The sequence below is a fragment of the Heliconius melpomene genome, chromosome 18, assembly GCF_056956725.1.
Source record: "Heliconius melpomene rosina isolate 202511_hmr_F chromosome 18, ASM5695672v1, whole genome shotgun sequence".
NCBI lineage: Eukaryota > Metazoa > Arthropoda > Insecta > Lepidoptera > Nymphalidae > Heliconius > Heliconius melpomene.
Window position 1 is genome coordinate 4923786 of NC_140406.1, and position 21126 is coordinate 4944911.

The 21126-nt window shown below is 30.9% G+C and overlaps 1 protein-coding gene across 8 annotated transcripts; it reads left to right on the top strand.

Annotated features, from left to right (window-relative positions):
• Positions 1 to 1602: 1602 nt before the first annotated feature.
• On the top strand, positions 1603 to 19038 carry KaiR1D (Kainate-type ionotropic glutamate receptor subunit 1D). 8 transcript variants are annotated; one of them, XM_085201524.1, is made up of 19 exons: positions 1603 to 1917; positions 4633 to 4709; positions 5234 to 5389; positions 5526 to 5710; positions 6013 to 6170; positions 6353 to 6494; positions 7316 to 7483; positions 7558 to 7578; positions 8146 to 8298; positions 9086 to 9304; positions 10478 to 10728; positions 11445 to 11624; positions 11777 to 11908; positions 14044 to 14242; positions 14477 to 14708; positions 15206 to 15321; positions 16740 to 16895; positions 17842 to 17850; positions 17920 to 19038. In XM_085201524.1, the coding sequence occupies exons 2-19, from the start codon at positions 4634 to 4636 to the stop codon at positions 18064 to 18066; spliced, it is 2700 nt and encodes an 899-aa protein (XP_085057650.1). In that variant the 5' UTR covers positions 1603 to 1917; position 4633; the 3' UTR covers positions 18067 to 19038. The 8 variants fall into 8 exon arrangements, with proteins under 8 accessions (XP_085057650.1, XP_085057649.1, XP_085057652.1 ...); XM_085201523.1 differs by lacking the exon at positions 11777 to 11908 and adding an exon at positions 12473 to 12607; XM_085201526.1 differs by lacking the exon at positions 17842 to 17850.
• The last annotated feature ends 2088 nt before the right edge of the window (positions 19039 to 21126 follow it).

The following is a 21126-nucleotide window of genomic DNA, read 5'->3' on the forward strand; positions in this document are numbered from 1 at the left end:
AACATTCTAAATTCCCTGAAGCGTTTCATACTGCTTTTCTCTATATATGAAAGTTCTAAAACCTTGATATAGCTTCTAAGTTTTTGATTTTCTACTATTTTATATGTTTTCTTAGTATGATGATGTATCCCGCATATAGCAGGGTAGGCAAAAAGAACCCGGCAAGCACATAAAGCCTTGCGTGTTGAGTGAAAAGTGGTGAAGGGAGTGTCTTAACACTGGGGATTATTAAGACACTCCGTTCTCTAATGCACCTCGCATTTTGATGATACATCTCACAACACTGACATTTCCACCTCACAACAATGACATTTCCACCATGACATAGTCGACTGTAGTATGAAGGCAGACTACGAAGGCAGAAGCTTTACGAAGGCAAAAACCTTCACATGGTGCCACATGTTTTATTTCAAAATTTAAAAAAATAATAATTTGAATTTTAACATGGAATTTGAATTTGAGTCACGGTATGTAAATTAAAAAAATAGAAGAAAATGTAAATAAATACACATTATAACAATTTAATCTCATTACATTCTAAAATAAGGCACTAATGCTGGTACTGGTTTTCTTAAACCGAATAAATTGAAGCCATTCATCACCTGTCGCCAAAACGTCTACTGCTAACACCAAGATGTATCTTTCAATCTCTACAGGGAAGCCAATTTTGGAAGTCTGAAACAAGTTCATAACGAGTAGGTAGTAGGTTTATTAATTTTTAAATATAATTTTGGTAACATATATTTTTAAAAATAAGTTTTTTTCCTTATGATGTCAATAGAATAGCTTGTACAGCGCCTAAATAATGCGGAAACTTTCAATCTGTTTGTTTTTAAAAGCAATAATCACTGGTAGTTATTTACAAGTTGGAAATTTTTTTGATGACATTTTCTATAGATTATGGAAATGTAGGTATTATGATATATATTCCACATATATTCACACCATTTTATATTTAATTTTAAATGGCTATTCAATTATATTTATCAAACACGATTATACATAATTACAATGTACAAAATTATTTAATTTTTTGTATAAGTTAATGGTATTTTTTTGTAATATATAGTATGTATTCATATTATTTTAAAACAAAAAGGCGATCATCGCTACAGAAGGTTATGAAACGAGAAATCGCGAAATATTTAACAGATGAGACGAATACGCGCCAGTTTGTTCGTGGCATCCATCATTTTTTACTATTGTGTATCTCAAAGGGCGAAAATAATCGTCATGTGAATAATGAAAAGACAATTTATGGGCACCTTTGAAGACTTTCTAAAGAAATCCACACATTAGTAAATATGTATGTATGTACCTTTGTAAAAAGTTTCTTTAGTATTTTGTTTTAATTTTAAATCGATGTAATAAAAATAAACGAATAAAACAATATATTTGGTTCTTTCTCATTAACAAAACATTTTAAAAATAACATTTCATTTTTATAATAAAATGTAAACATATCTTATCTCAGGAGTGATATTAAAAATGTTGACTGAAATATAATTAAATAATCTAGAAATTCGGTTTCGGTGGATGATCGGGTAGGGTTGGCGCATGCTCAGTGAAGGCCCTTGCGCTCTGCCCCGACAAAGCAGGCTGAGGACGCTAACCGTGCGGGCGGGCGGTCGCGCCACGGCCTACATATCCTCAATCCTAACTCGACTCGAATGTAAATCGATATCTACTCGATGAAATATAACCAAATTAAGTTCCCACAACAACATTGTGCTCAATTCATTAGTGAAACCGCGATTTTAAAGGACACTGCCATCATTTATGCAACGAAAACCTCCTATACTTGTTCGTGTTTGTGAATAACGTTAACGTGTACATAATATAATTAAAGGATTTTATAAAGATGATGGCTTGTGTTGCCAGCGTTTTAAAGGTTCTTGAACTTTAATCAGCAGACAGGTTTGTACTACTTTCCGCTTTTTTATAGTTATTTAAGTATATGATGACAGTAGTAAAATGTACGCAAGGAATATAAGGAAATCAACATAAAGCATGCTATAAATTTACGTATGCCAAATACTATTACAAAGTAAAACTTGTAATTGTTATAATTATGCTAAGATTTTATTGTATAACAAACCACAGCGAAATTTTATTACTCTTTAAATTATAATTTTTACAAACAGAGTCAATTTTAACTTTAATTAGTCCAATGTAATTGTTGTCAGGGATACGTCTAAAAAAATTCAAGAAAAATATCTATTTTCCTATATAATCTCTTTAACTTAGGGCCACTAATATAATTAAATTTCCTAAATAATAAAAGATCAAAGACATTCTCATCGGCGTGATTGATTTCTTCCACTTCGACTGCTCTGTTGCCCGTCTGAGGTAAATGCTTACTTAAGTAATACATTTCGTAGATATTGCTCTCGTTACATTTACATAGATATTAGTTTAACATTCTTTGTTTTTTCGTGTAATTTTTAACATTCATGTTTCGTTTTATATTATGATTATAGCCTAATGAATTTACTCAACAGGTACCTACAACAAGTTAACTTAGAATTGTAGATTTTATACCATTTGATAAGAGCTAAGAAATAGATTTTATAGGACTTACTGTTGAATAACTTTCGTTGGGAATATTTGTTAATATTATTGCTTACAAGTTTGTCAAAGTTTGTTATATCTATTTATAATAAATTTTAATTTAATATAATTTTACAAACAAAGAAAGAACTCAATTGTATTTACAAAGGAAATAATTTCAGTTTTGTTTTTTGTGGATTCCGTTAAAACGAGCATAACAACTAAAGGCCGCCTTCGCTTTTCTTAGGCATCATCTTATTAAAGAACTGAATATTTTAAGCTAACAACCGTCACAGTGAAGCTTTTGCGGTAATATCAACCTAATATATATAACAAAGAAATATCTTTGTACATTAAAATCAACGATTTTGTTATTGAAATTTCTTTCCCCTTTTTGCGAATGAAAATTTTAGAATTGGCTATTTGATGACGTATATTCAATAAAAGGACTTACCCGCACTGTATAATGCTGATATTTTGGGTAATGTATATCTATGCATATAGTGACATTAATGGAGAAATGGCTGTCTGTATCTACATGCATGATATACGAGTATTATTTTTTTAGAACTGAACACAAATCAATGATTTCTAATATTTTTGTCACTAATATATAATATATAATTATTTCTGTGCAGTTTGCACGCAAATATTAAAAAATGGTCTAACTGAAATCGGATCATATCTAACAATAACATGCATACATACTACACATATAACAACATATACATACAATAACACACACGCACATTAAACATATAACATAGAATTTCAAATAGCAGGTACTTAAATAAATATTGAATTGTAATTTGTTTAATAGTTATATTGTAAGAGATGTCAAGTCGATGAAACTAACAATAAATTTAATTGGTATTGAACTTATCATTACATGTATGTATCTATGAATATAATATAAATATGTAAAAAAATATAATTAATACGCTCCATATAAAAAACAATAAATATAAAAGGTCAACATAAATATTAACCATCAAGAATTCGGCGGGAAGTGGGGACTGGGATAGAGTGTGAAACTATTAAAAATATTAATGTCGCTTAACAGGTAGATGGAATTAAGAAATTTTATATTTGTATTTCGTCAATAAGTAAAAGCGAGCTTGATTGATGAAATAATTAAAGAACTAAACCTCTTTAGGCAAGGTCAGGCCACAAACTCGACAAAGATTAAACCAATCTTGATTATTCATCTGAATAGAATACATAATTAATGCTCTAATATTGTTATAGTAAAGAAGAAAGAGAATTATTGAGTACTTTATTAAATTATTAATTTTAATGCAAATAATACATAGAATAAAGGCTTCAGTATTCGCATTTACACCTTAAGGAGAAAGTATATTTTCATTTTACATATAAAAAAAACACGGTCAAGTGCGAGTCGGAATCGCCCACCGGGCGTTACCAATTTTAAGATTGTGGGTTAAAGAGTGGTACAACTACAAAACCATATTTATATCAAAATCACTCAACACGCCATGGCTTCAGAATTCTGTGGAAAATTGGTAAAGAAGTATCTCATCATCAGGCACCCTCTGCCTATCCTGCTGATACAGCGTAAAGAAAAAAACAAAACAGACAACAAAAATTATATATTTTAATATTAAAAGTGTTTCTATAGTAGATATATTACAAGCGTTGGTTCTTACGTCCACACATATCAAAGCTAGACTTGTATTTGCCTTCTCAAATATCATGTTCATCACATATTTGCTCGCGTCATGGATATCTTATTCATGTTGACATCAAAACAATCTTTGTGAATTTATACACATATTTATAAGGAGTAAGATTAAATAACTTGTAACTAAATATATCCAGGACAGCTTTTATATGTTTACTTTTAAAGTAAAACAATATATATAATATTAAACGTTCATAAAGATATATTAAAAGAGCAACATTAATACAAAATATTATAGTTATTTCTAATACTATAGTAAATAACAATATTACTTAGCATTACAGAAAATAATTGTAACTTTCCACGGGTCTAATTACATTGGACTCATTAAGGTAGAACCTGTTTAAAAGTTTAATGCAAATAGTTATTCGTTGTTTCAGAATGAAAGGAGCTAAAGCCGTTTTGCTCGTTTTATTGTTTGGACATCTTTCTGCTCTACCAGATACGATTCGAATAGGTAAGTATCTGAAACTACAATTAGAAATAGGATTACCTACGGATCGTATTTTATTTTTAAACTTTTAACACTATTTTTATTTATTTCATTTAGAAAACTAATATTTACATTTTTTGCGTGTGTAGCATTGAATTTACATCAAAGGAAACCCTGAAAAATGTCGAAATGCGGTAAAGGGAGCGCCGTACATTTTAAAGTGTGTATGGCTCTTTTACCCCACATTTGGGTCATCTTGACCTAATATTTTTGGTCTGGTCGACGTTTATGGCGTGATATTTAAGAAATCTAATTAACTTAATGTAGTATGTATCTATCTCTTTATGCAAACATGAAATTATAGTGCATATCAAAATTTTTCTTTTATGTAAAATCTGGGGAGTACTAATAATTTGAATAGTTATATTACATTTATTATACATATTATATATATTAATATTTCGTTTGGTTAAAAAGTTATGACTGTTAGAGAAACAATATCGTTTGTATTGCACATGAAATAATAAATGAAAGATTTTTTTAAACAGGGGGCCTATTTCATCCTGAGGATGATAAACAAGAAGTTGCATTTCGCTACGCCGTAGAAAGAGTTAACGCAGACCGCGCCGTATTGCCGCGAGCCAAATTACTCGCCCAAGTAGAAACTATATCACCACAAGATAGTTTTCACGCATCCAAACGAGGTTTGTTCTTCAGTTCCACTAAATTACAGCCCAACATTGTAATTCATGATAACTACGTAAAAATATACTATAAATATTTGTAAGAATTTTAATTTACATTTTACTCTGAATACTGAAATTTAAATTATTCTTTTAGTATGTCATTTGTTAAGAAGCGGTGTTGCGGCCATTTTTGGTCCCCAATCAGCTCCTGCTGCAGCGCACGTACAGTCTATTTGCGACACAATGGAACTGCCCCACTTGGAGACTAGATGGGACTATCGAACCAGACGCGAGTCCTGTCTCGTTAACCTTTACCCACATCCCGCTGCACTTAGCAGAGTAAGTGGACCGAGAAAAATAGCATTTCGTAACTAGTTGGGAGACGACGCAATGCGTCTTTAACTGTTCCGCACAAAGATTTATTATTATTTGAATAAAAGATTATAATATGTAGATATAAACATTTCTATAATAAGTGATATCATTTCAAAAGTATATATTCTTACTTTAATAGAAACCGTAAAGAAAATTAACGTATCATAACTCAAAAGAGCGTAGGTTTAAATTATACTTTTTCTAAAAAAGTATTTTTCTTTACTTAGAGTGAAATTAAAAATGTTAAAAGTAAATATTCTTTTTAGGCCTATGTAGATTTGGTGCGAGCGTGGGGATGGAAATCATTCACTATAGTATATGAAAACAGCGACGGCTTAGTTCGTTTGCAGGAATTATTGAAAGCCCATGGGCCCTCGGAGCTACCCGTCGCCGTCCGACAGCTGCCAGATTCACACGATTACAGGTTAACACTCTGAGATTTAGAACATGTCTGTACAATCGCTTCCAAATAGCTTACACTATGTTTTATTTGGTATCCTGGGAATTGAGATTTCTAATATCCGGATGATGCTTAGTATATTTCTACAGAAAGTCTGTTAATAAAATAAATGTAAATATTTTTTTTTATTTACTATCAACTTTTAGGCCACTTTTAAAGCAAATAAAGAATTCGGCGGAATCACATATAGTGCTGGATTGCACGACTGAGAGAATACGAGATGTGCTACAGCAAGCACAACAGATTGGAATGATGTCAGATTACCACAGCTACCTCATCACTTCTTTGGTAAGTGAATTAAATCTATAATATATATTCTTAGATGAATCTGTAAAATAGGTATCTCAATTTTGATATTTCGTACACAATTGTAAATAGATTATTATGTATTTATGTAATTATAAAGTACATGTGCATGAATATTGTTGATTATTGTAATTTTTTTTAAATTAAGTGAAAATATTAATGATAATAATGATAATTTATATTACTAATGACGTACTGTTATTTATATACTTACATTTTCTAACAATTAAATCACTACAAAATATTTAATGTCGTTTAGGTTTCTATTTATTGCTTCCATATAAGTCGTAAACAGCTTTAAAGCTTTATTGAATGGATTTTCTAAATGCAATCGAAAATATCCTTATTTATCTAGACTATTTTTAAATCAATGATTCTTACATTGAACGTTGTCCTCTAGTTTGTTAATGGTTCGGATAGTGTCCTTTACCTGTTTTAGTGCAGCACCGTTAAGTGCATTCTATTGAGCATATGTACTTACATTACAAGTATGCATCTTTATGTACACAGCTTCGTGAAATGTCGGCAGTTTGTTTAAACCTAATGACATATATGTAAAATTATTAATATTACTAGATTTTTCTAATAAATTATATTTTTAATATTATATACAGCTTAAGTTCAGAATATTTCTATCGTCAATCGATTACATATTTACCTACTCTAAGCTTTAGTCTCATTTTAGTCTTACTAAGTGTTTATTTCTTATGATAAGCACATTAGCACGTAAGAAAGCTTTCGACGAATTTTATATATAACAATGTTATATTCATAGTAATGAAGTTAATGCTGTTACCGTTTAGGATCTCCACAGTGTCGATCTAGAAGAATTTAAATATGGCGGAACGAATATAACAGCTTTGAGGCTTCTTGATCCAGAAAGGACAGAAGTCCAGAGGGTTGTTCGGGATTGGGTGTACGATGAGGCGAGAAAGGGTCGGAAACTCCAACTGGGGCACACTTCATCCAAGGTAATATAATTTTACATATATGTAGGACAACCCGAACGCGCGTAAAAATGACCATATAATTTTCTTTGTTACAGGAAAATATGACCTTCATAAAAGTAAGTGGGTGTTATAAAACATTAAAAGTTTTTATTATGTTTAATATACTATACAATTACTAGATCTATACTATTCTTAGGTGTTTTCTGAACTTACTTGTTCCTGTGATCGATAATACAAGTTATTTTAAAACAATGTTAAAACATAAACAAAATGGTACACATACCAACGTTCCTTACTCGTCACAGTAATAAAGTGGAGCTTATATTATTCAGGATGGGTTGTCAAATCCCATACAGACGTCCACGTTTCATGCGGTCTTATTTTACGCAATGTTGCTTTTTCATGGTTACCGATTTGACGTTAAAATTTATTTTTCATATTATATGCATTTCGAATAAGAGTTGGCTGACTTTAGTATGATTGGTATGCGATGTATTTATATGACAAAGCTATATAAATTATTAATTGAATTAGAATTTAATTGATCTTTTCTTCTTTTAACATTTCTTTCCTATGTAATAATGTTTTCTTAGTATTTTAAATAATTTTATTAGCAGTTATTTTTGTATATATATACATATATGGTGGCTAATTACAAGTAATGATAAAAAAATAACTCACAGACAGAAACCGCACTGATGTATGACGCAGTACATTTGTTTGCTAAAGCATTACACGACCTTGACACTTCGCAACAAATCGATGTAAGACCGCTGTCATGTGAAGCTGAAGACACGTGGCCCCACGGATACAGTTTAATTAATTATATGAAAATTGTAAGTAAATATTATTATAATAATATATTTTATATAATGATTATTTAAAAAAAAACAGATTAGTAAACAAGCTTAGAAGAAATTTTAATTTTTAATTAAATTATTATATCGTCACTTTATATATTACTAGCGGACGCGCGCAGCTTCGCTTGCTTATTTAGGGGTAAATTGTAATAAACCATGAAACACATGTTCAATGAACTTTTACGAGTCTAAATTACAAATTTTATAAAAATCGGTGGCGATTTAAAGATTTTTCCATACAAACTTTAACCCCTTATTTGCACCCTTAGGGAGAGAATTCTAGAAAACCATGAAACATGTGTTCAATTAAATACTTTTAAAAGTCTGAATTTCAAATTTTATAAAAATTGGTGCTGATTTAAAAAAAAATCTATACAAACATTCAACCCCTTATTTGCACCCTTAGGGGAAGAATTCTAGAAAACCATGAAACACGTGTTCAATTAAATACTTTTAAGAGCCTGAATTTCAAATTTTATAAAAATCGGTGCCGATTTAATTTTTTTTTCATACAAACTTTCAACCCCTATTTCACCCCTTTAGAATTAAAATTTTTCAAAATCCCTTCTTAGTGGATGTCCAGATTACGAAAGTAAACATCTGTCCAAATTCCACGTTTCTACGCACAGCGGTTACGGCTGTGCGTGCGTCTTACCTCAGTCAGTGAGGACAAGTCCTTTTATATATATAGATTTTATTATATTATTAGTATGTATCTATAAACTTGTTAACTTCTATACAATCTTGCTGCTTCGTTGGGCAGGTCGAAATGAAAGGATTAACGGGTGTTATAAAGTTTGACCATCAAGGGTTTAGAAGCGACTTTACACTTGATATCATCGAACTAACAAGAGAAGGCCTTCAAAAGGCAGGATCTTGGAACTCTTCGGAAGGTGTAAATTACACAAGATCTTATGGAGATAATCAAAAACAAATAGTTGAGATACTTCAGAATAAAACCCTCATCGTGACTACAATTTTGGTAAGTTCTACGTTTGAATTACTAAAGAATCCTACCCAAGTGGGCTGTATCCGCAAAATTAACAAGCTTTATATGAATATATTTCCCTTTGAAAGTGAACTGGGGAATAATAATACGTATAAGGCGGAACTTTACCACAAATATATTTTTATTTCAATTTAGAAAATTGTATTTTCATGTTGATATTTCATATTTATCGCCGTCCATCTCCTAGATTGAATCATTTTAAAATATAGTCATTTATATTGTAACAGTCAATGTAAAATATGTATACGCAAGTATAGCAATCATAGATATTTAGATATAAATAGGTACATGAAATGGATTTTAAATAAATATAAGAAAGCTATGGAGTACTATGGAGCTCGCTAGCTTCCTATAATTTGTCATAATGAGTCTTTAGGGAGGAAACAGGAAAAATCCGGATTTCTCGACAAAAAAATTGGGGGCTGCAAGTTGTTTGTAGTTATGGAATTTCAAATAAATATTAAACATCTACATAAATATTTATACTAATATGTATTTGGCTATGTTTATTTTAAAACGTACAAAAGTTTTATTGAAATGTCCAAACTTGAATCACTTTGTATAACAATTGCCTTTATTACTACAATATTGCGGAGGGTTATATTGTTCGTGAATTAAATAACTCACAATATTATAATATATTTTTATCAAAAACATAAAAAGAATTAGTCTGTGTATTATACTTTATATGAGTTTTTGTATTTACAAATTACAAATTTGCTAGAAATATAGCAAAAATAATACTTTACATATAACAATGAACAAAGCTATTGTGATGAATTCATTTCATATGATAGCTATGAAATAGTTTTCTACATAAAAAAATATTTTTTTTTAGCTTTACGCTGTATTCCCCATGTAGCAGGGTAGGCAGAGAGAGCCTAAGACACTTTGCCGCCCAGTTTCCGCTGAATTCTGGAGGTATTATTGAGGAGGTGTTGAGTTTAACTCAACGCTGCGCTTTTTGCCTCGAAATCAGAGAGAAAAACTGAAAATATAAAATATTTCATATTCTCGGGTAGGAATCGAACCCACAACCCAACTGGCCTGACAAAAATATTATACTAAAAATGTAATTTACATATTTAATTAATTTATATAACTCCAGTGCTAGTTCCCAAATATAAAAGATCTTTTATATCATAGAGCGCACCGTATTGCATGCGAAGAGAGGCAAGCGAGAAGCTAACAGGCAACGCTCAATTCGAGGGGTATGCCATTGATCTCATTCACGAGATATCTAAAGTTCTCGGCTTCAATTATACGTTCAAACTCGCGCCCGACGGTCGATACGGCTCCTATAACAGGGAGACGAAGGAGTGGGACGGAATGATACGGGAGCTTCTGGAGCAGAGAGCTGATGTTGCGATCGCGGACCTCACCATCACTTATGATAGGTAAATTTACATTTATTTGTGTTTTTATTAATAATACTTCGAACTTTTCACATATCTATAAGATAAAATATTAATTATAACCTCTAAAAGTATATTAATATGCTTATAGGGATGATCGTAATACTAGCTTCTCGTACGTATATATTAATTAATATATTAGAAGCTATCAAGGCCAATTTCTCTAGGGCCGAGTGACGCCTACGATATTTGAACTAAAATCTGAGTTAATGAGAATTTGGACCAAAAGCAATTTCTGGATTAAATCTATAACAGATAAGGGATACAAAGTAAGGTCCTCTATTTACCAAAAGTAAATTATGCCTTAATGACACTAAGAAGGTCTGCAAGAAAATTTTACTTTTTTTATACACTTTGTGAGGTAACAATAAAAAAATTATTCGATTACTTAAAGAAGCAAACGAAAGAAAGAAATATCTTAATTTAAAATAAAAAATCTAAAAATCTTGATTTGAACTCATAACAACAATGTCACGGAACATCTTATCAACTGTAAGGGACGATACAATATTAAATTTGCTAGCAAACTCATACGTTATATGAAAATTATATTAAACTATGAATTTGGCAACAAGCTCTTAACCGTTGTCAACATAAATCAGAATAAAACCGTTTTCGTTTGTAGCTGTCGAGAACACTTCGGAATCCATTTTATTGGATGTGACAATTTAAGCCAATAATTTATTTTATTACGACAGGGAGCAAGTGGTCGACTTCACAATGCCTTTCATGAACTTAGGCATTTCAGTACTTTACCGAAAACCTATAAAGCAGCCACCCAATTTGTTTTCCTTCTTATCACCGCTGTCACTAGATGTCTGGATATACATGGCAACAGCTTACTTGGGGGTTTCAGTACTCCTGTTTATACTTGCCAGGTAAGTCTTGTGTTATATTCAGCTTGAACAACGCCAAATAATTAGTAAAAGATTATGCAACTACTTGTGTTGATTTATATTTAAATAATGTTATTTATAACTAAAGATTTTATTTATGAAACGTGTTTTAAAGAAATCGATTAATATAATAGGTTTACTCCATATGAATGGCATCAAACACATACTCCGGACGGCGAAAAAATGGAAAATATATTTTCTCTATCAAATTGTTTGTGGTTCGCAATCGGATCTCTAATGCAACAAAGCTGTGACTTTTTGCCCAAGTAAGATAGCAAATAAAGATGATTGTCAGAATACACTTGGTATTGTCAAGGATTTTAGTGAACTCAGCGAAGTCCACAGCAAAGAATGCGGGTTTATCAGAAAATCGATCTTGAATCTTTTGCCATTTATCTATTTTGTTTATTTTTGTTTTATACAATTGAATGATTTTCAATTCAATTAATATATTGAAATTCAATTGTAAATTTAACGTGACTAAAAACTATTGTAAATTAAATTATCGTTTATTACTTAAAGAGATAGCAAAACAGTTTCTAAAAATGAAATACACTTTTCATTTAAATCATTTACAAAATAGTGCCATGGCTTGCCCATAACTCAATTTCTTTAAATTTATTAAATTACTTTAACGTTACCAATAGTTAGTCAAACTTTAAAATACTGCTCAATCGAAAAGTCATTGTTTCGAAAAGTAAAATCAGTCTTTTCAACGTTCAACTACCAACCCTGCCTTTTACACAGATTTAATGAAAAGAACAAACGAAAACAAAATGGCAAAATATTCAATTGGCAAAAAAAAATTAAATGGGCATATTTGGGCGCAGGTTCAGCCCGTACGAGTGGGACAGCCGCAACTGTCTCGACGAGCCGCCAGTGCTGGAGAATCAGTTCACGCTGTTGAACTCGCTGTGGTTCACTATCGGCTCCTTGATGCAGCAAGGTTCGGATATCGCACCGAAGTAAGTCAAGACGGCCTTAGTAACGTCGTCGACCAGTAAATATGAGTAAACGCTAATTTTTGTTGTTGTAATGATGAATAATATTAGATAGGATATAGTGAAGTAAATATAAATTGTGAAAAAACGTAATTAAACAAAATTAAATTAAAATTAAAAAGTTTTTTCTTATATGTTTTGCTATTATTGATAAAAATAAGCTATATATTTGGCTAAAATATTAACATACTTAGTTTCTAATAATATTAACTATCGAAATGTAAAAATTAATCATAAAATTAAATCATTTTTTCAACATAAAACGTTATTATTTATTTATATAAGAATCGCTTCCGGCTGTGGAGTACACTTAAGGAACTTCCTTTAGTAATTAGTTACAAAGCGACCACAGCCCTTTGTGAATTTTAAGCTTCGGTAGTCCGACGACTAATCTAAATAGTAGCGTGTCTGTAATCTGAAATATTCAGGATTCTCATTATAGTTTGCTAAAAAGTTTGTAATTTAGTTGCTAATTTGATATACGGCAATGGTTTGAACACTGCACGTATAAACTTGCGCTTTCATAGTATCCATAGCTTGCTGCATCAGGTTTTAAAGTTAGTAGTTTTAAATTGAGACCGATTTTACATTTTATTGAACTTCCAAGAAATGCTTAACTTCTGTAAAATCGCTCTCAACTTAATATATTTTTTATATTGGACAAACAATTATGCCTAAGAATTTTCTTGGTACATAAAATTTCTTATGACACCACATTTTAAACAAAGTTACTTTCATATCTTATCAGGATCTCATGCCACGAGACGTGTTCAATAAATCGTTGTTTTTAATTAAATTTGTCTAACATATGTGTTTTTGGGAACTTTCTAATAAGAAATAACTAATTTTATATGAATACAACATTGTCATATATTAGATTTTATTTTATTTCCTTATTTATTGGTAAGCTCATACCAAAATCCAAATATGCCTGTTTTGTGAAGGGTTCCACTCACACTTTCACGTCTCTCCGTCAACCGCACACACTTTCACGTCACTCCGTCAACGACACTTAAACTGATATTTCGTGGTAATCAGGAACAACACGTCGAGTGGTAAGGGTGACTGGGTTTCGACATAATTGTTTGTATACGTGTACGTAGTTAGCATCATAAGGGTAAGCGTAGAGTATTCGCAATGTTTTTTTAACAATGCTCTATAAAAATTATTCCATTGTTCAAAATTTTACACAAGAGTAAGTTCAAATAATAAACATAATGAACATTCCTATTAATCGACGTAAACATCAATCGCATTGAAAACGAGAAAAAAATCATTATTTGTAAGCCGTACTGTACTGGTTTTTTCAAACAATTTTAATTACTGTCTACGCTTACCCATATTAGAAAAACTTGTCTACGCAAGCTGTTGTTTCAAAACAATACATTTGGTATACACAGAGCGGTGTCCACACGGATGGTTGCGGGTATGTGGTGGTTTTTCACATTGATCATGATATCTTCGTATACTGCAAACTTAGCTGCCTTTCTAACCGTTGAACGTATGGATTCGCCTATAGAAAGTGCTGAAGACTTGGCAAAACAAACTAAAATCAAATATGGCGCTTTAAAAGGAGGTTCTACAGCTGCTTTCTTTAGGGTAAAGTTATTTAATTTTATTAAGTCTAATAACTTATGAAATCCTGACATTGGTTCTTAATTTATAAGTGATCGACAAATTAATAAACCCGCTCATAAAACTTTTATGATGCAATAGTTAGCATCACATTTTATTGAATTCGGTTTTCTATTTATGACCTTGAAGTAAGCTTTTTCAATTTTATTATCTGAGATATTTTCAGTAATGTATTTTATTTTAAATCTAAAACACTAGGATTCCAACTTTTCAACGTACCAGAGAATGTGGTCTTTTATGGAGTCCGCCCGTCCGACAGTATTTACAAGTAGCAACAAGGAAGGAGAAGAAAGGGTGATGAGAGGAAAGGGTGGTTACGCTTACCTCATGGAATCAACTACCATTGAATATGTTGTGGAGAGAAACTGCGATCTCACTCAAGTTGGAGGAATGCTGGACTCGAAAGGCTACGGGATAGCTATGCCGCCAAGTAAGTTTTACTATTGTTTAAAGCATAATATTCCTTTATTGTCATAACTGTATAAAAAAGCCATTTTTTTAAATTTAACTTAGTTAATCACTATCTTATTGTAAATATTTGTGCCTTGTTTACATTTTCCTTACAAAGAAATCTATTCAGTTTCCTCGATATAATGATGTATACGGCCTTCATGAATAACAAAGTAAAAACAGTTTTTTGTTCGCAACTACCTTACCCTGCTACTATTAGGCAAGCTTTTCTTAGAATTTTTTATATTTATTTAAATCGCATTATTTTAAACAAGAGTTTTCTTAGTTATAAATACACAGTATTGTGTTATATAATTAATCAGTTATATTAAGAAAGAAACACGAAAAATAATATACAGCACAAATAGAATTGTCAAAGGTTGTTAAAAAGAAATACTTAGTTCTAGCTAGCTAAAAAAACACAGCAAAATACAAATTAGTTCCGGTCATGGATCTAACGTGTGCCTACGTTTGTAGATTCACCATACCGTACGGCCATAAGCGGGGCTGTTTTAAAACTGCAAGAGGAAGGAAAATTACACATACTAAAAACAAAATGGTGGAAGGAGAAACGCGGCGGTGGATCCTGTAGAGTACGTAAAACTTTTTTTCTCATTGACTCTCTGCGAACAACCTCTTGACCTCTCAACTTTTATTAGAATTATAAGTGCTCCACGAGCAAAAGTTACCTATGCATAAATCTATTTTATTATACGAAGGTGGCTACGCTCGTTATTTGTTTATTTTCGACATAATTACCATTGAAAATAATATTAAAATAAATTTACTAATAATAAAGACGAACTGGATTTTAAATTCTATTACACGAACAAATAATTACATAAAAAATGTTTCAAAATTGAATAAAATGATTCCACTTCGCAATTATGAAAATTTTTTTGAGAGGAAAATAGAAACGAAATTACGATTACTTTTCTTTGAAAAGCAATTTCTATTCACTATGGTCATTATTCTAACTTTGTGTTATCAAATAAGCTTAGAGACTTAATTTTGGGAATATTTACCATGAAATAGAAACGTTATTAAATTAATATCTCCTTAACAGGTATACTCAATGTGCGCCAAATGAATGTTAATTAAGTATACAAAATATTTATTTGAGCATGGAAAATTGCGATATAAATAAATTATAGAAGAAAATAAAAAATATTATCATTTTATCATATATTCACATAGTGTGAAGCAATAAACTTATTTGGACTTATTAATTTAGATTTCGTGTAAATTAGTTTGTATTTTTTTTCAAATATCGGAAACTAACAGTTCCCTAATAGTTCACTAACTAAATAGCTCTCTAAATTCATTTATATAGAACGGACTACCATCTAATGTAATTAAAACATAAATATAATGAATGTAGAAATCATTTTATATAGTTAAAAACTAAAAGTAATTTTATATTCCTTGCTTCGTGCCCTATGCCCGTGCCCTATGGCGACATTTCCTTCTTCACTTTTCTCTCGTGTCAGTATCCTACTCCAAGCTTCATTTTAACAAAGGCATTCGATACTTATATACGTATTTTGTGTATATCCACGAAACATTTACGAACTGCTTGAATAAGTCTGGCCTAAACCGCTGAGTTCAGAAATTTGACATGAAAATTTCTCAAGTGTCTACGATATTTTCATCTTGAATATATTATTTAGGGCACAACGTTCTTATAATTGAGGAATTAACAATTGGTGTTAAAAAATTAAAATACCTATATAGATACAGTGGCGCAGTAGGCATTGCCTGCCCGTATGGTTGTGGGTTCAACTCCTCCATTCCACTTCTGGGAATGCATTATTTTCAATTTTTTACTTCGGCAATATAAAATGCGACGTTTCGTTCCACTCTCAACGCACAATTCCATGAATTCAGACGTAGAGTGGAGAACGGAGTGTCTTAACACTAGGTTCTCTGTGACAACATTACTTTGTGAAAAAAAAGCGTAAAACTAATACTAACGTTTATTAGACTCTACTATTATAAGTTTTGAAAGCAGGATGAAACATCGAAGTCTTCGTCAACCGCCAATGAACTGGGCCTAGCGAATGTCGGTGGAGTTTTTGTGGTGCTGATGGGAGGCATGGGGGTGGCGTGCGTCATCGCAGTGTGTGAGTTTGTATGGAAATCGCGGAAGGTGGCGGTGGATGAACGGGTATGTTAACGTGTTTTTCATTTTAGTATTTTTTTATTTCAATTCTCCGTAATGAACGAAAATATAATAAGTTATATTTTTCTTGTAATATTTCCTATTATTTTTAGAATCAATATTCAAACTAATCTATTACAATCATCATTATATAGTATTACAATCGTCATTATATAGTCGTGGGTTCAAGCCCCGCTCATAGATACGTTAAAATGTATATAAGTATGCTAAAATTAATAATCCCAAAGTAAACAAAATAAAAATACATGAGTCAATCTTTTATTAAAAAATATATTCTATTAGTGGAACATCGTAAAATTGTTAATAAAACAATGTGTTATATTTATATTTTTGTACCTAACCCGTTTCATTAAGTCATCTTCAATAATAATAGTCAGTACAAATTTACTCAAGAACGTCCTATACAAACAGCTTCCACGTAACTGGTGTAAACTAAAACAATACTATTCTATTTTTCTTGATAAAAGCTTTAGTTTTTCCATTATACATGTTGTTTTTAATGTAAATAATGAATACGCTCTACTTTGTTCTAGGTTTATTTTTAAGCATTGGTAAAATTTTTAAAGTATCTTTTTTGTGGCTAGGCGTTTTTATTAGAAACTTTAGGTTTAAATAATTTAGTTATGTTATTATATTACTTTGAAAAATATCTTAATTAATTTAATTGTTTCAAATACGAATCAATCAATCAGGTAGTAGCCAGTAAAACACGTATATATGTATAATTTATACGCACGCATATATAATATTATAGAAAATATATAAATTACCATATATGTGTTACATATATATTACGCTTTATGGAGATAGTAACATGTTATAAGCTAGAGTAAACAAAGAGCTAGATTCTGTGAATCAAAAATTTTAAATATTATATTTAATTAACAATATTAATAAATAATGTTTTTATTTCATCGACCACGGATCGCAGAAGGAAGAGGTAAGTGAATATTTCAGTTTCTTCAGTCCCCAGACGTATTCATATTTCACAATTAATTTGTTTGTTCAGGCCTCGCTCTGTTCGGAGATGGCGTCCGAGCTGCGTTCCGCGCTGAAGTGTCCGAGTGGGGGCAGTGGGGCGCCGGGCGGCGTGCGCGAGGGCGCCGACTCCCCCTACTTGCACTACGGGTTCAGTACAAAAAGTCAGCTTCACTAGCAGGAAACCGCCTCGTCGCCCCCGAGCGATGTGTAGGCAAAGACTCACACTTGATCTTAAGTCTGGTTCAAAAACGCGCCCCTTATAAAGTCCAAATTTGAACTTTATAATTTAATAGTGAATCTAAAATTGTTTATTACATGTCACGGATGGTGGTCTTGTTTGCTTTGAGAGATGTGATGAAAAGACTCTTCTTCGAATCTAGTGTTAAGATTTTCGTAGATGCTCCTATATCTTGCATTTTACCTAATCTGTAACCATTTATAAATACCCAAACACATAATAGCCTAACATTGGGTAAATAAAAATATATCATGACACCAATTCATACCATTTTGAAATATCAATAATTAGGAGCATCTATAATATAAACAATTGTTTAACACATGTGTCATTTGATATACTACGACAACACTAGCGTGTAAATAGACCATATCGTATATCGGTTTAAGATACAATAATATTGTTGTGAATTTCCAGTGTCTAAGTGTTTAGAAATGACTTCCCATTCGCCAAATTGATAAATTGTGCCAATTTGCAACAGTATTTGTAAATATCAAGTTTCTGATTAACTTTTATATATAGCCAATTTGATAAATAACTATTTATAGCTTATTGAATCGTATTGTAAATAAGTCATTTCAGTAGTACAAGTATATTTCAACTTATCTAACGATTTGAAAACAATAACTCTCCGTTAATTGTTCGTCGATTTTGAATATTCAAACAATGTGTAGTGATAAGATTATGTGTAGTGTTACGAATAATATGAAACTAGTTAAGTCTGAACTCATTCAAATTGACCACAATATAGCAATCTTATACTGTATGAAATAATTAGGTACAATATTTGTATGGAAACTTAAGCAATCGTTTCAGCTCAAAGTGTGCCAAGTCAAGTACTCATTTTAAATATTTTGTAAGTTTACATATATAAAGGTGATTATGAAAATTAAAAAATGTTTTAATAAATTCTTTTTTTTTTGTTCTGTCATCCCCAAAAAAATACACAACATTTAAAGTGTACAAATAATACTGATGAGAAATAATGCTCCTTGCTATTTATTATTTTTTTTATTTATTAATAACAATATAAAATACTAGGAGAAAAACTATATGAAGAATATAATGTAGAAAACAAACACAAAATTTTCTTCTCTCCAATAAAATAAAAAAACTGAAAAAATATTCTAATAGTTTTTCTTTTCATCAAATGTCAAAAAAATTAAAAATAAATACTGAACTAGCAATTCGAAATATTATGTAGCTAGCTAGTTTGAACAAAAACTTTAAAGTGAATAAAAGAATCGTTTGCTATTTTGTATAAATCGAAAAAAAAACAACATAAGCTTTATAGAAAAACTCGACAACAAAAGGAGTGTACAGTAAGACTGAATAAATATCTACGTTTTCATAATACATGCATATGCATACATTTGCAACAATATGCAGGTTGAATTGTGAAGCTCGACATGAAGCCGAGTGTACGAAACAAAATGAGCGTTGTTTTTAACCGGACGAGCTTGTAACGTTTAACATTGTTAATATTATGCGGACGAGTTTGTACGAACTCGCCGCCATTTTACTTTAAAGTGAAATGCACGTTTCAGGTATTCGGACCGTTTGTCACGTCCGTGCTGACTAAAAAATTTCAGCTAAATTCATATATGATATATGATATGTATACATTGGTGCTAAATTCATATATTTTTGTTACGGATATATAAAGCAGACAAAGCCGCGTGTGGGTTAGTAACTCACACCTGGCTTATATAATAATATCAAAATAACAGATTTTATTATTTTACTCTTCACTAATAATCACGGAAATGGGTGAGATTAATCTCATAAATCTCTCGCTTTAATCCATCTCGTAATTCATGTCTGAAAAATTAAAAATATTCCTTTCTTTACAAGGACTTTCCTTTCCTTTCTCGCTATTTCTGTTAACGTAGTAATTTCTATTAATGAAAATAATATTTTTGAGGAAAAATTTTATATTATTTTGATATACAGCAGGTATACTTTTTATATGCTTATATATAAATTATAATTAATAACTATTTATATGCTTATATATAAATTTTAAATACAGAAATCTATGGTTCCATGAATCGCAGAGAAAATCAAGCTTCTAAGCCAACGCAATCAAAAGCTTTAGACTTATGCCGAGTATCAGAGTAGACAGAGTAATAGAATCTTATGTAGTACAATACGACACTCCTTTCTCCACATTTTCGAGACATTACGTATTAAGTGGCGGAAGTTTATTTATTAGATTGGTATAATGAAAATAATTTAAAAGAGATCATTCCCCCGAGTTGAGATCGAACCCACCACCATCTTGCGTACAGTCAAACTTCATTCCAGCAAAACCTCTACATCCGTCTATAAATTTTCATTTAATAATTTAATTATGTGATGACATAACACATTGAAAATACAATATATTTTATCAATGCTCTACGTGACCCATATTTAACATAACACCTTACATAGTAATGGAAAATAAATGACCTCATTTACTGGAATAATGCAAAATTGACATTATCATTTACATATGAATAGGTATATGTAATTACAATATATCACAAAATTAGAGAGCGATTTCATTTTGTCCACTAATTTATAATATATCATCATAAATATATGTTTTATGTCATGAAAAATGTATAGTACATTATAATATACATATAGTGGCATCATTTGTTTTTATTCAACGATTGCCCGCGACTTTGTCTGCGGAAAAAGACATTATACATGTAAAATGGAAAAGTAAATTTTTACCGTTCCCGTAATCACTTCTTCTTCACACACTTCTTAATTTACCTACAAGCCAAATGTCAACTTTATAAGTAGGTACTTTTAAGCTTTTTAAAAATATATATTTCATACCTAATTGTAACTGTCTGCAGTCTGTACATGAAGGAGACATGAGAAAATCTGTTACTATAAGCATTTATCAATGTAATAGAACTCAGAACAATAATTTAATTTTTTTTATCAGTTTGTCAGTTTGTGCACGCTAATTTCATAAAAGGCTTAACCGATTTAAATGTA

Coding starts and splice junctions, on each gene's coding strand:
- KaiR1D (XM_085201523.1), top strand. CDS start 4,634: ATGAAAGGAGCTAAAGCCGTTTTGCTCGTTTTATTGTTTGGACATCTT. Junction 14,243..14,476: donor CTACAGCTGCTTTCTTTAGG/GTAAAGTTATTT, acceptor CTAAAACACTAG/GATTCCAACTTTTCAACGTA. Junction 14,709..15,205: donor CGGGATAGCTATGCCGCCAA/GTAAGTTTTACT, acceptor CTACGTTTGTAG/ATTCACCATACCGTACGGCC.